At 40.9% G+C, this 14562-nt stretch overlaps 3 protein-coding genes and 1 pseudogene across 3 annotated transcripts; 3 read left to right on the plus strand and 1 right to left on the minus strand.

Moving 5' to 3' along the window:
- LOC149049202 (beta-1,3-galactosyltransferase 1-like) overlaps positions 1-14562 on the plus strand; it is a 74785-nt pseudogene that overhangs the window by 26372 nt on the left and 33851 nt on the right.
- On the minus strand, positions 63-2041 carry LOC149049210 (beta-1,3-galactosyltransferase 1-like). The gene has a single exon (XM_089201828.1). The coding sequence runs from the start codon at positions 1901-1903 to the stop codon at positions 923-925; it is 981 nt and encodes a 326-aa protein (XP_089057954.1). The 5' UTR covers positions 1904-2041; the 3' UTR covers positions 63-922.
- On the plus strand, positions 4168-5845 carry LOC149049211 (uncharacterized). Its single transcript, XM_089201833.1, has 3 exons — positions 4168-4483; positions 5159-5377; positions 5579-5845. The coding sequence occupies exons 1-3, from the start codon at positions 4276-4278 to the stop codon at positions 5704-5706; spliced, it is 555 nt and encodes a 184-aa protein (XP_089057959.1). The 5' UTR covers positions 4168-4275; the 3' UTR covers positions 5707-5845.
- Positions 6044-10095, plus strand: LOC149049212 (uncharacterized). Its single transcript, XM_089201816.1, has 3 exons — positions 6044-7093; positions 7420-8422; positions 8880-10095. Exons 1-3 carry the CDS (start codon positions 6887-6889, stop codon positions 9797-9799), a joined length of 2130 nt encoding a protein of 709 aa, XP_089057942.1. The 5' UTR covers positions 6044-6886; the 3' UTR covers positions 9800-10095.

A 14562-nucleotide genomic window follows, 5' to 3' on the forward strand; every position in this document is an offset into this window, starting at 1 on the left:
AGGTTTCAGTCTGTTCCGTATTTACTCACTGTTTGTTTTCCTTTCAGCATTTCTGAGCATAATAATGCGAACTCTCTTTTAATAGGTAAAAGTAAAATTGAAAGCCTAGAAATTATCTGACCTCTGTAGCAGTGTGACAGTTTCTATTCTACACTGAAACGGAATAGTTCCGTTGAGTAATCTTTGGTTACATGTATGAGTCAATGTTTTAAGATTGCTTAAAAACCCGCTGGAAGAATTCATTCCATCAACTTCATTTCTGAAATAAATTGTTCCGTGTCTCTTGCTTCCTCACCCTGTATGTGTCTGGATCAAAGAATATAAAGTCTTCATTGCTCTTAGGTCGGTAAGAGCTAAATCTTACATCACATTTTGATAGTTTTTAGCCACTAAGAGCGACTCATCCTCAGACACTATTAAAGCATGTCAATACAATGTGATACGAACTTTACTAATTTATCCGACAAACTTCTCCACAGTCACTTTTTGTGCATTTTCAAGGAAAAAGAAATGTATCTAAAGTTGCAATCAATTTTTACAAGATGAGAAAGCAATAAGATTCAATAACATTCCCCATAAAATAATAAACTGCGATAGTCGTATCTCGATATCTACTGCTAATAGTGACAGATATACAATTTGCTTTGACACTCAGCTTGATTACTGGTAAATATCCAATGTCCTGGTTCTGACTCTTCGAGCAATGCGCGTTCAAAACAAGAAAGCTCAAATGAACAACGCCTGATTGTCGATGAATGTTGTAGCATCCAATGGCCTGATTCTGACTCTCCGAGCAACGCCCATTCAAGACAAAGATAGCTTTAATTAGCTGCATTCAAATGAACAACGGATATTGAACAGGGAAACATCATTCGCTGAAGAATTTGTCTTAATATACGTATGTACTAACCACGCCATTAAACTACCGAGGGAAAATGGCTAAGTTAAACATTTTCATCTGGCACTCTTCCCCAACATCATGCCTGACTAAAGTATCCTTTGTTGGAACACATACATACTTGGGTGGATGCCATACTTCAAAACCCACATTGTTTGTGATACTTATTCCGTTCTTACTCGCCAGCATGCCAACGTAAACATCGTCCAGTCTGAAGAACGGCAAAGAAGAGAAAGTGTCAACAAATGCACGCACAACATCGTGAGATAAAACGTATCCAAAACCGGGGCAAAAATCTGGATATCTTGTCTCGTTATATTCCTCGTAAGTTACCATCCATTTGCCTTTCCTATGAGGGCCCATGTTTGCATAATGACAGCCAGCATAAAACATCTTCTTCGGCGTGGTGGGTGCGCTTAAGAAGGAGAGAACTCTTGGAACGTGCACGAAAACGTCGTCATCCAACTTCAAAAGAAACGAGAAATTGCAATACGTTACTGCCCATTCGAAGCCCATTTGTATTTTTCGGGTTTGATTCCAGTAGTGGTCATAATAGCTAGCTCGCACAAGGTCCTTGAGAGCTTCATCTTCGTCGAGCAACACGTTCGAAACTGCTTCATTCCGTGTTTGAGCGACCAGAAAAACTGACGTCCATCTTGGTTTTGCGGATCTGTCAAATGCCCATGTCTTACGAATGTTATTCCTTCTTTCGAAGTTACCTGGAGCGGAGGAGATAATCATAAGAAGATCGTAATGTTGCATACAAGATCTCCTGGTTATAAGAAATGATTTGTAATTAACTTGCGAAGTAGAAGTTACTTTGTGATTCATTGTCAGTTCTCGTAATTGCAACCGCTGCATATGGCTTTCGACATCTATTTGTTCACGAACAATGTCAGAAAAGGAGGAACGAGTACTCCATATAAGACCTAGCTGGAAAGATACACAAATTGCCATCACAAAAGCTAAAACCGTCAAAACTCTTTTTCCACGAATTCTGATCATTGTATTCCGGCAAACCCGATATAATTGGGTATTCAATTCAAGTCAAGTCGACGGTGTGTACAATTGCCTGCAGGCGGCGCCTAAAGCGAAACCTAACGCATGCTCATTTGCCGAGAACACGTGAGTAAATCTCAAACAGTGCAAAATATTTAAATTAAATTGATTGAGGTCGGCGAAAGCACAACAAAGCAAAGCGGCGGAAAGGTGAAGAGAAAGTCGCAACGATTTGATTTAGAGTTTGAGGGAGAATGCTTAAAAAAAAGAAATAACACAGAAAGTAGTAAAAAGACTGGGAAAAAGTCTACAAGTATTGGGCTTCCAAAGGTGAGTATGAAAGTATGAACTGAAGGCCCTGAACGGGGAAACTTGCTGCACTTGACTGTAGTGTACTACCTCTACAGAGGGGCAGGTCTGATCTGTTTGACGACGGGATGAACTTTTAGGTGGTTCAGGATGGATGATAACGCGAAAGCGCTTGCACTTGAACTACTGTCTCTTCTTTGTGATCTTGAAGGACTGTGTTTACATCGTTACACTCGGATTACAGCAAAAGCCCTGTGCTCAAACATTCAAAATGAGGCACAGGATGGCATACGAACGAATGCAGCAGCATGCACGTTGACATAAAGGTTTCGCTCTGATATTTTGATATTTTCTTTCAGTTTAGTTCCTTCTTGACACTTCTGACCTTCCTTTTGTTGCTTTCTGATATATTCTCGGGAAAATCTTTTAATGCCTTAAATTTCTTCCTTTTCGAGAAAGATGTTTCGTAGAGAAAGAACTCAATGTTGTCCTGTCAGTTGAATTGGACCTTCCTCCGTGGCTCATTTTCTTAGACGGTTTGAGACTGTATTTTTTTATCTAGTGCCTAAATACGTTTCTTACACTCTTATTTTATCATTCGAAGAATTGACAGTCCCGGATATCGAACCATTGATACAATATATTCTTTTCCTCGTCTAACTCCAACAAAACGTGATAATCTTTATGCTCGCCATTGAACTCATTCCTCAACTGGTCCAAGTTCTCTTCATCCTGTTGTTTAAGAGCCATTTTCCGAGAAAATCGAAAATCGCATGACACTCGTGAAAAAAACGAATTTTTTTTCCTCTCGCCAAAACATCCCTTTTAGTAACCTTATTGAAGAAAAAATAATTTTGGGTTCAAGCGATTCATTGTACGGGAGAAATTACAAAAAGTTTGAAAAATCGATTTTTTGCTGGTTTTTCGTACTCAAAAGAACAAAATCCGACCGCAACTTCGAGAAAACGGTGAACGCATAAGAAACAATCCCTAACATCGAAACTTCAGCCAAGTATTATTTCGTACTTACTCTTTAATTTCCTGAAAGAAATTTGAAGAAAGAAGTTTTTAACATTTACAATCGACAAGTTTAAAAAGGTCAAATTTGTATCCCTGGAAATGTTAATAAATGAAGGCGAACTTTAACTGTTGTAAAAGGCCACTGGTATATGCCGCTTCCTAGTAAAACCCATATAGAATAAAACCTTGGCTATTGAACTAAATTACTGGAAAGTTTTAGCTCTGGAAATCCAATATAGTCCTCACACTAAAGTAAGCAATTTGAGTATCTGAGTAAATAAAATTTATGCAAATTAGACGGCCCGCTGAATGAATTCATATTTTTAACGCAAAGTTTTGTTGAACGAACAACTTACCATTGCTTGTTGCGATAGAAGTTAAATCCATCTCTCAATCTGTTTGTCCTGTGAAGTGGCAACTCATCCATACCTGATTTTGACCAAAATGTGTCCAGCAACTTCAGCGCTTGAGCTATCTAATCACTTCCCACGCAGCGCTTATTACGCATTATCAGACGCTTTAATAATAATGAAACCCGAGTATGTTTTGGTCCGAAAATAACATACAATGATGAAAATTAACCACTGCTCAAACCACACAGTTAACTGAGGTGAGTATTATTCTTATTGAGCGAACAAATCAGATACTAGACGGGATAACAAGATCATATGACGTGTAATTTAGCAAACGTGCAGAGATTGGTCACGCAAGCTTGTCGCATATGACGGTACGTGCTATACTTCGTACACAATGTAAACAGACAAAGAAGCAATTACAGCTGTCCCAATGAAAAAATGTACAACTGTACGTCTGTTTATGGATCATCAGTGTAGAATTATTCGACTCTAGGAACAATATTAATAAAACATTTCCAGGTCAAATGCTCCTGGAATAAAATTTATATATTGTCACGAACTGTTTCGCCACTTAATATTGCACGTGCCTCTACGATATTATTTTTAATTGAATTATTCCCGTCTAGTATTACGAATACCGAAACAGCGTTAGTGGAGTTTGTCTCGTTTGTTGGGAGAGCTTTGTTTTTTGTCATGGCTTCGGCAACGTTTCACTCATGTAGTTTTTCTGGTTTATTACACGACGCCACACCCTGTGGTTTAAGCAGCGATTATCCAGGCCAAGTTGAAGTTCTCGCTTTAAGAAATTGTACAAGGGACATTTCGAGGCACTGCGAGCTGTATGGATTAAAAGCAGATACAGCACTTGACACTGAATGGAAACTGCTGTTAGCAAGAGCAGGTAAATCTTATGTACTGTCTTACCGTCTTACGTAGCGGCTAATAGTGGTGTACATTTCCATCATCTCTTTATCACAGACCTCTAGATGGTCATGTTATTCTAAGAAAATCTTCGGGTGCTTTCCATTCAGCCCAAAATTCCGCAAGTTTCGGTTAGAAATCAAATGGAATGGACCATTTCGGTTCGGTCCTACCAGAATATTTGGGAACACCTTTGAAGCTGGTCCACTTTGACCGGTCAGGTTATTTCGGTCGGTCAGGTTATTTCGGTTGGTCAGGTTATTTCGGTCGGTCAGGTTATTTCGGTCGGTCGAACCGAAATGTCCCCTTCCATGTGACAAAATTATTGTCCCCAGTACTTGTGTACCGCTCTTTTGTATCCTGCTTGCAAGAACAATAAGCAAACGAGCTCATCTCTTTAAAAATCGCAGGCTTTTATCCGCGGCGTTAATATTTTGCAAACCTAATATTAACGCTTACGGTAGCAAAAAAGATCTTTATTCACCACCCCCACCCCCCCCCCCGCTCCGCCACCCACGCACACACACCTGTCACTGATACACAGACTTTAAAGACTTTTTTATGAAAAAGGGGACCTCGAGATCTCCTTGCACACGAGCCTCTCAACTCGCTCGTGATGTATGCAATGGATAATTTTCCCTTTACCTTTGTTTAGGGGTATTTGCAGTGGAAGAGTCCCACTTGTCATTGACAATATGCCCTCGCCACAGAGCGGAATTTGGTATGCGCTGGAGATCCTCAAAAGTGAATTGTAGCATTCCGCTAGAAATAGCTGCTCACAAAACAGCCTCGGTCAAAGGCGATCGGCATTTGGACAGCGTTCTATCTGCATTTATTTTAAACACTGAAGGAATACTTATTCAAGTTGGATCGCGTAAGTTTATCGTAACACGTTTGTAGCTAAAGTATACGCTTTAATTTTAAACGAGCGAGGGCGTAAAGCAACATATGCGCAAGCGTTACAATACCCTTTATTCTCCTGTTCCCCTCCCCCCAAAGAAGAAAATGGCTTTGAAGAATAGTAAAGAAATCGGCGATGGCCTTTTAACAAGGTTAACTTTTATTTTTGCCACAGCTCTTTGCAGAATGTGCAAGCAACATTTCACGGAGACAAACCAACAACAGAAAGTGACACCCGCACCAATGATTGAAGTTACTCCATGCGTAGAACTAGAGACTTCAGAAGCAAATGTAAGTAAGTAAACGGTAACCTTGGATACAGACAGTTATTCCAACATAACAAATGCCAAAATTCCGAAAGGGCTGGGTAACTGTGAATAACTGTAAACTTTGAAAATGACTCTGAAAATGATTTTAAGACGAATAGGTCACTGTTCGTTTCTTTAAATTCCTTTCGGCCTGGCTGGAGCGGGAGTATTGATAATGATAGCGGTATGCATGTAAATTCATATTTTCTTTTTTTTAAATGATGTATAACTTAAGTTTCGAACTATAATAAAAAAAACTAATGCCCAGTGACAAAATAAACAGAAATATTGAAGTAACATTGATGTCTAAACGTCTTTTTTGTATGTTACAGAACAGCTCAAACTCATCTCCAGGACAAAGTGATACCGGTCAATCTGTTGAAGAGTTCGCAGAAAGCCTTGGACGCCTAAAAATCGCTGATGACACCTTTCTGTCACCAGACACAATAAGCACAGCTTCCACTCAGAGTGACGAGCCCACACCTGTGATCTTACATGAGCCGCGCGAAAAGCTGAGTGAGTTCCTGGCAGCATGCAAACTTGAACCGCTTGGAAAGCCATGGCTTTCTTGGAGTGATTCCTCTGAGCGAACAAGACAACGTCAAACAAGGAGAGCCACAGAAATAGTAGCAACTGTGCTAAAGAGCGTCACCCCTGATAATGCTGGTGAACTCTGGCGACGTTTAGCCTCTTCTACGGCTATGAACAAGGCCCTAGGTGTAAGCGAGTTGTCACATCCAGAGCATTTGTATTTAGAGGCCCTAGCAGAAGCGTACCAGAATGCAACCAGCTGGGATACCCGTAGACAAGTGCTTTCGATTATGGCAGGGGTTGGAACTTTCAACGACATTTCCCGTTATATCCCGGGGTTGACAAGATACCGATACTCCATGGCTAATCTTCATCGATCACAGTTTGGCCGAGGCGCTCAAGTTCCACAACAGCCTACCACACGAATACGAGTAGACTTGAGGCAGCTTGACCACTTTCTTGGTTTCATCACGAGCCCGCATCTTGTTCAGGACCTTCCATTTTGGCAAAAACATCTCAAGCTTTCGTCTGGTGAGGTTATTCAAGTACCTAACGTAATCCGTATGATGATACCCGAGCGAGTGATACAACAGTAGACTCAGTACTGTTTGGAGATCAACTTCAAACCATTCAGCGAAACTACTATGAGACGGGTACTCTTTGAGTGCAGTGCCTCTGTAAGAAAATCACTGCAGGGCTTAGATTATTTTGCAGCTGAAGGCGCTCGCGCATTTGATGATCTCGTGGCCCTCGTACGCCAAATAGGGGGATTAGGTTCCGGCAAGGAGTGGGAGACTACAGTTGTGCAAGCTCTTATGACAAGCAAGCAGTATTTGAAGGGGGACTATAAGGTAATGTGAATTCTGACTCCAGAAAGACAGCTTGAATAAAACTAAAAGTAAGTACTTATTTTACCTCGTCAACAAAATCATTCCGTAAAACAAATATATATTTTGTACTCTTTTTCTTCACTAAATGGTGCACGTGTAACTAGCTTACATAAATTCTCGAGATTAACAATGCGCGCACGAGGATAGTTTTTTTCTAAGGTTAAGGTTAAAAGTTATTCGCCCCCTTACGTTAATAATATATGTTAGATTAAAAAATCATTTGATTAACTATTATATTGAAGTATAAGCACAGACAAACAGTAATCTCAGTTTTGTTTTATCAACAGGTTCATGTCACAAGCCCCTCTAACGTAGCAGACCATTGTGTGTTGTTTGCTCTTAGCGACAGTAGTGATGCAGATTACCAGCAACAATGCAGTCACCAACACACTGATCTTTGTGACCGTTGTCAAAGTCTTCAGGAAACTCTGGCAAAGATTGAACGGGTCCTTGGCGAGACGACCTTTCCGACTCAGGACGCGAAAGACGAAGCGCTATTTGTATTCCAGACAGCCCAGCTGGCCATAATGTCCTGGAAATGCCACATCCTTAGATCAGCTAACCAAGACCAAGCGAGAATAGATGCACTGGAGAAACTTGACGACAACACTGTCTTGATAATTAACGACTGGGCCATGAAGTTCCTGCCACAAAAATACAGAGAGTCCCAAGCCGACTGGTTTGGTAAGCGAGGTATCTCCTGGCACGTTTCTGTCGTCGACCGTCGTGTGAGCGGGGTACTCCAGTGGCAGGGCTTTCTGCACATAGTCCAGTCGTGCAATCAAGGCAGTGCTGCAGTGGTTAAAATCATGCAGGATGTCCTGAATACCATCAAGCTGGAGCACAGTGAGATTAACAAGGCGTTCTTTCGCCAAGATAACGCAGGATGTTATCATTCGTCGTCCACCGTACTCTCATGCCCAGTGATATCCTCCTCCACCGGCATCGAAATCAAGCGCATTGACTTTTCTGACCCACAGGGTGGAAAAGGTGCCGCAGACAGGCTCGCTGCAACCTGCAAGAATCACGTCAGGACTTTCATAAACGAAGGAAATGACGTGACCAATGCCGAACAACTGAAGAGTGCTCTTCTTTCGCATGGGGGGATAGAAGGAGTTCGAGTTGCTGTCATGCAAAGTGTTGAAGAGGAAGCAGTAGTAGATGACAACAGAAAGATTACTGGTATCAACAAATTAAACAATTTCGAGTTTAAAGACGAAATTCTCGTAGCTTGGCGCGCTTATGGTATGGGAAAGGGAAAAGAGATCCCATTGGAAACAACATCAGAAGGTTAGCCTAATGAAAATTCACAATTCTTCCTTTTTTAGAATTATTTCATCGCGCAAATATATATTTTTTTATAGTTTGAGTAAAAAGGTGTACGTTTATCGTTTGTTATAGCCTTCAGACGCATGAAAGGCATCCATTTCCCATCCTGGTACGCAGGAGGAGCGGGTGTCTGCCACCCCGTGGGGTTTTGCTTTGTAAAAGACTTAAGCCCCTTAGACCCTTTATAAATTTATAGTCCTTGATTTGTTCTACAAAATTTTTAAAACGAACATTGCAGAATATGGCGGTTCTGAAGAACATGTCCGGTCATAAGATGTAAAAAGCAAACGTTTCATCTGTTCGCGCAGCAAAGTGGACCAAAGGGGCACTCTTCACAGGCTGTGCAGAGTGAAGTATTGAAGTAGGTTAACAGTGCTGTTTATGTAAATCTTGTTTCTTTATGTGTTATCTACTTCAGAGCATGGCATTGGTTGGCTTTCATCTGAGTTTTCTTCTGGAGACTTTAAACCCCTTAGCCCAAAACCGACTCAGTCAAGGAAGAAGCAAGAGACGGAAGTGGAGCAGGTTCATGATCCCACTGAAAATACAAATGAATCGTCATCCGTGTTTACCTGCCCTCAGGATGGGTGTGTTAAGGTCTTTCAAAGGCTGTCTTCTCTCGAAAAACACCTATCTTTAGAGAAATGCACCAAGTCTTTAGAGAAACGGTCTTTGTTAGACCTTGCCAAACTAGACTACAAGTCCAGGTTGGAGGAGGGCACGACCAGTCAAGTTATTTCGTTTGCGTCTTTTAGGGATACAAGAGAGGCTACATCCGGCGAAGTAGAGGTAAAAGAAGGATGGGCGCTAAAGCCGAGCAAAGAAGCATATCGCTTTAACCAAAACCAGAGGGATTATCTAAATGCGAAGTTTACAATTGGTCAAACCAGCGGCAGAAAACTGGACGGTGATATCGTATCACGTGAAATGAGACGTGCACAAGGACCTGATGGTGTTCGTTTGTTCAAAGTATCCGAGTTTCTTACCCCGCAGCAGTGCACTTCATATTTCTCACGTCTTGCAGCGAAGGTCCGACGGCAAACATCCGACGATGCTGAAATCCAAGCTGTAGTAGAAGAGGAAAACTTTGCCATGGCAAGAGAAACAATCCTATCCATCACGCTACAGCACCCCATCACTTACGATCAGTACGATATCTGTGCCATGGCCAAGGGAGGATCTCTGGAGCGACTTAAACTTGGAATGCTTCAAAACATTTGTCAGCAACTAGAATTAGAAGTACCTCCCAAGCCTGTTCGCCGCAAAGCGCTCTACGTTGACCTGCTGAAAAAAGCCGTCATTAATTGCACTTGCCAGCTCCGTGGGAAAAATATGTAGAAACAGAAAGTACTACCCTGCTCACAGACGTTTTTCTGTTTTGGGAATTTGATGCGCGCACAAGATAAGCGATTGCTCGTGAGAGAGGGCGGAACGCACTTTTTTTTTTATACGTGCACTCGACGATATCTAAAAATGAAGAGAGTCTGTGAACAGGCTAGTAAAGTACACAAATTGTAGAGTTTTGCCTAAACGGTGTTCTCACTTCTCCTCAGAGGCTTGCTTCCAGGAGTGAATCATTCACCATTTGTTCTCGCCGGAATAACTAAGTCAAGAAAAAATCTATTTTGTTCATTGTTTTGCTTCCTTTACTTATTTTTGAAGTTTGTTTATGTTTAAAAGAGCGTTCCTTTTCGGAAAGTGAGATCATTTCTTGTTTGTCAGGGTGAGTCCTTGTTACAAATCAGTCAGTTACCTTTCAGCTCGTGACTATTTGCACGTTATAAATGTCTCTTCCCGCTCTGACAAATCAATGATACCTTATCTTATAAATGTGAAGAGGTATTTTAGCCTGCATAACAGCCGCTTTATGAGCCAAGCGAGGCGAACGCGGCATTTCCTCGAAGCACGAAACGAGTGCGAAAATGGCTCTTAAGAGTCACTTTACGCGTTCATTCTTTCAAAATGTTTTCTTAATCTCTCAGAGGCGGAATGGGACGAATGCAACGAATTTCTATCAATTTAGCGGGAAAGGTTACATAACAAAAGGTCTGAACTTACACAAGACAAACTAAGTATTTTGAGTCGATGACACTGATAACGAAATTTCCTCTTTTATTAGAGGGTAATGTAGCGAACCTTGCAATCTAATTGGATTTTTCTGCAGTCTGCTTTTCTTATCTCCTCCCACGGGAACGCTTTCGTGAGTCGCCGAGTACATCCATACGTTTCGTTGCCATTTTTCAAAAATGTATTTCGTCGGTTGTGCCGGCTGGGCAGTGTTTTTGAGCGAAGACGTCGGTCACGACCTATAACCGATAACTTAGTAATTAATGTTCTCTTTTCTCTCTCACTCTCAAATCACTTTGCTTGCCAGCAAAATGTTAGTTCAAAATGAACTTGTGGCAGCAAATGAGTCATTAATGGGCTGACACGGGGCCTTAAAACGGATGTTACTAAAAGCGGGAATGAGCAATGGGGAATGGGAAAATCAGATGGGAAAATAAAATCGCAAAATGGAAAATTTATTGTTTATAATGCGGAGTAGATATTTTTATCAAAATTAAAGAGAAAGCATAAATTGAAAGAAGTTACCCCGACTTGTTTCGTTAAGTCACTATCTGAAGCTTAGCAAGTAACGAGTATAATTTATATGGTAATGTCAATTAATTTTCTAAAAGAGGGAATAACTTTTATTAACATCAACAATTGAGGCTCTGGTCGGGTGTTCGTTCACATTTTAACCCTTTAACTTCCACAAATGATGAACAAATAACTTCTCCCTACAATATCCATGCACTATCCAGCAAATAGGAAATGAGAATTCTCAAATGTATCAGGTCGAAGTTGTTATCTTGATCTTACACCAAATTCTCGCAACTTATTTACAAGGAAATGTGTAGCAGCCAGAGGGGAGAATTAACAATCAGATCTTGGGAGTTAAAGGGTTAAAGATGAGTTTACTCATATTTGCAGGAAACCCATGGAAGTTCAAGAGTCTGATGCATCACGTGCTATTAATATTTACGGCAGAGATATCAGATTGGCGCGTCCTATGGTCGTTAGCTTGCAAAGTGAAACAAGTGGTTTGTGTCTGATCAAGAAAACCCCTATTAGGGCCGGGTCGCATTTAGTTGAATTCAAATATTTTTCCACTTTTTCACAAAGCGAGAATTGGTAAAGTTCCTTGCACTTTCCAAATTTGTGGGGATCGCATCAAACTAATATCCTGGCTTCAATACTTGCTGCGCAAGAAGAATTTCTCGTTGAAGCTATATGTTCTCCAAATTGCTGCCAGTATAACCATACCCAGGGTAAATTCACAGACACTTGTAGGATGTCGGGTCCTTCTAAGATTGACGAAAATGGCGATTTACAAAAGTCTGGCAAGTTTTCCAATTACCAATTCCCATTCTCCATTCCCCATTCTCCATTCTCCATTCCCCATTCTCCATTCTCCATTCTCCATTCTCCATTCTCTATTTACCATTATCCATTCTCCATTCACCATTCTCTATTCTCCATTCCTCATTCTCTATTCTCCATTCTCCATTCCTCATTCACCATTCTTCATTCTCTATTCCTCATTCTCTATTCCTCATTCTCCATTCTCCATTCTCTATTTTCCATTCTCCATTCTCTATTCTCCATTCTCCATTCTCCATTCTCCATTCCTCATTCACCATTCTCTATTCCTCATTCTCCATTCTCCATTCTCCATTCTCCATTCTCCATTCTCAATTCTCATTTCTCCATTCTCCATTCTCCATTCTCCACTTCCATTCTCCATTCTCCATTCTCCATTCTCCACTTCCATTCTCCATTTACCATTCCCCATTCTCAATTCTCAATTCTCCATTCTTCATTCTCCATACCTTATTCTCCAATCCTCGTTCTCCAGTCCTCATTCTTCATTCTTCATTCTCTATTCCTCATTTTTCATTCTCCATTCTCCATCCTCCATTCACCATTCCCCATTCTCTATCCTTGATTCTCCATTCCTCACTCATCATTCTTCATTCGCCATTCCTTTTTCTCCATTCCTCATTCTCCATTCCCCATTCCTTATCTCCGCTTTTAGTAACATCCGTTTTCAAAACATATGATCATAAAATATGCTTGGGAAATGATCGCATTCTCGTTCGTCTTGTATAGCTGTAGTCAGTCGTTTTATTACTTGTTTATTGGCTTTTTTTTAAAAAGAATTTGAATATCTATGGGTTTCCTTTTTGCACTTTTAGCTGCAAATTTTGAATTTGCCGGTAATCTAAAATAAAATGAATGAATGAATGTTTCTGTGAAAACGGTCCTTATGGCATAGTCCCGACCGATTCAGAACGCTCGGATTCACCTCAAGACTACCTTGCCATATGATAACAGGGGAATGCTTGTACTACGATATATACTTTTCATTTCGCTACTGTGACAGCAAACAGACGGTGTATCCATGGCAATGTAGACGAAGGACTAACGCTCGAAACGTCAGCTTTTGAACTCTTTATGGTGGCCAATTTACGTTATCAACTCAGTTGATAAGACTAAATTACCCTGTTACACTCTCCCATCGACGTAGAACCACAGTTGCTTTAGAAAGTTACCCCCTTTACCTATGGCAATACCAGGCATACCATACTTCTGATGATATATACCTGAAATAAATTTCGAAGACGAATAATCATTTACAGCCACAAGTCTAGCGATCTGACTCTGTAATGGAATAACGAACACATGGGTCTTACGAAGGAGGAGATCAGGGGCTACCAAAGCTTTCTTTATATCCACATCGGGATAAAAGGAAATAGATCCGCGGTAACATGAGAGAAATTGAACTGAAGTCAAACCCGTGTTTTTAATAAATTGGATTAACTCAGTAGAATTTCCAAGCACAGAAGGCATGTGTATCTTTATCGTAAGAAGTTCATCAACAAAAATACTTATAGGCCAAGTAATGTACGAGTGAGAGACAGCAACGGGTCGTCCTACCGTAGGTGTCTTATTTAAACGAATAAAGTAAATTTGAGCTGGAGTCATTTAATGATCGCAACCACGTAGGAATCTTGTTATATTTGAAAAAGACGATAAACTGACAGAACTTTGACATAAGCTGTCATCGGCGCTTTGTTCTACTGTCATGAGAAACATACCAGTGCCTGAAAATGACCCAGGAATAATAAAGTTCATAGTGCAGATGGCTGTGTGTCTCGATTTACACCCAATCTATTGACTGAAGCGCCGACCTAAGCTTGTTATCGACGAGAAGGAATTTGATTGTGTGATCATTTGGATTCGATTGTCTATTATTTGTATATTAAACTGGGCCGCAGGCGGATACTTTAGCGGAGGACTAAATCTAAGATCCGTTCCCAAAACCATGGACTGATGCTTACGGAGCTTTTTTAGGAGAGAAACGCGACGGTTCTCTATTTTCCAGGACCGAAACCTTTGCATTTGGCGTTTTTAGCCAAAGCTCGAGCTCTTTCTCTACCCTTAGGTTATTTAGATGGAATAGATCTCGGTGACCTAGAACTACCCCGCTGCTGGAATGTCTTTTTATCCTGCTGTTTACGCTCTTCAAATCGATTCTGTGGCAAGAGTACTGAGTGTTTTCTGCCGGCATAGCCTCTGTTGTCGCTGTTTAGACCGACTTGGCCTATTCGTACTTCAAGAAGAGCAAGAGAAAGACACTCTTCTATCACGATTGCAGATCTAATGGATTTTGTGTGCTGTGAATTTACTGACAAATGATTTTACGATTCGACTGTTTAGATGGAATAAAGGTTTCAGTCTGTTCCGTATTTACTAACTGCTTGTTTTCCTTTCGTGTAATTTTCGCTTGTACTGCTTTGGAAGCTCGATGAAGGCGCAATCTGAGAATATTTGGCAAACGTGCTCGCTGCAGCAACAAGACTATTCACCTTCTCAGCAGTGACTTGCTTTCCTTGTAAAAGAAGAGATTTGCATTGAGCAATAGCGCCTTCAATGTTCATATCTCAACCCCTACTTAACAAATAGAGAAGCCTTGACTGTGCTTTGTTCTGTTATAAAGCACGCAGGAAGCGGCTAGAGCACGAAAGAAGTGTAGGGAGAAACACGAGACGTAGTCG

The sequence above is a fragment of the Pocillopora damicornis genome, chromosome 3 (assembly GCF_964200805.1).
Source record: "Pocillopora damicornis chromosome 3, jaPocDami1.2, whole genome shotgun sequence".
Taxonomy (NCBI): domain Eukaryota; kingdom Metazoa; phylum Cnidaria; class Anthozoa; order Scleractinia; family Pocilloporidae; genus Pocillopora; species Pocillopora damicornis.

Coding starts and splice junctions, on each gene's coding strand:
- LOC149049210 (XM_089201828.1), bottom strand. CDS start 1,903: ATGATCAGAATTCGTGGAAAAAGAGTTTTGACGGTTTTAGCTTTTGTG.
- LOC149049211 (XM_089201833.1), top strand. CDS start 4,276: ATGGCTTCGGCAACGTTTCACTCATGTAGTTTTTCTGGTTTATTACAC. Junction 4,484..5,158: donor ACTGCTGTTAGCAAGAGCAG/GTAAATCTTATG, acceptor ACCTTTGTTTAG/GGGTATTTGCAGTGGAAGAG. Junction 5,378..5,578: donor ACTTATTCAAGTTGGATCGC/GTAAGTTTATCG, acceptor TTTTTGCCACAG/CTCTTTGCAGAATGTGCAAG.
- LOC149049212 (XM_089201816.1), top strand. CDS start 6,887: ATGAGACGGGTACTCTTTGAGTGCAGTGCCTCTGTAAGAAAATCACTG. Junction 7,094..7,419: donor ATTTGAAGGGGGACTATAAG/GTAATGTGAATT, acceptor TTTTATCAACAG/GTTCATGTCACAAGCCCCTC. Junction 8,423..8,879: donor ATTGGAAACAACATCAGAAG/GTTAGCCTAATG, acceptor TATCTACTTCAG/AGCATGGCATTGGTTGGCTT.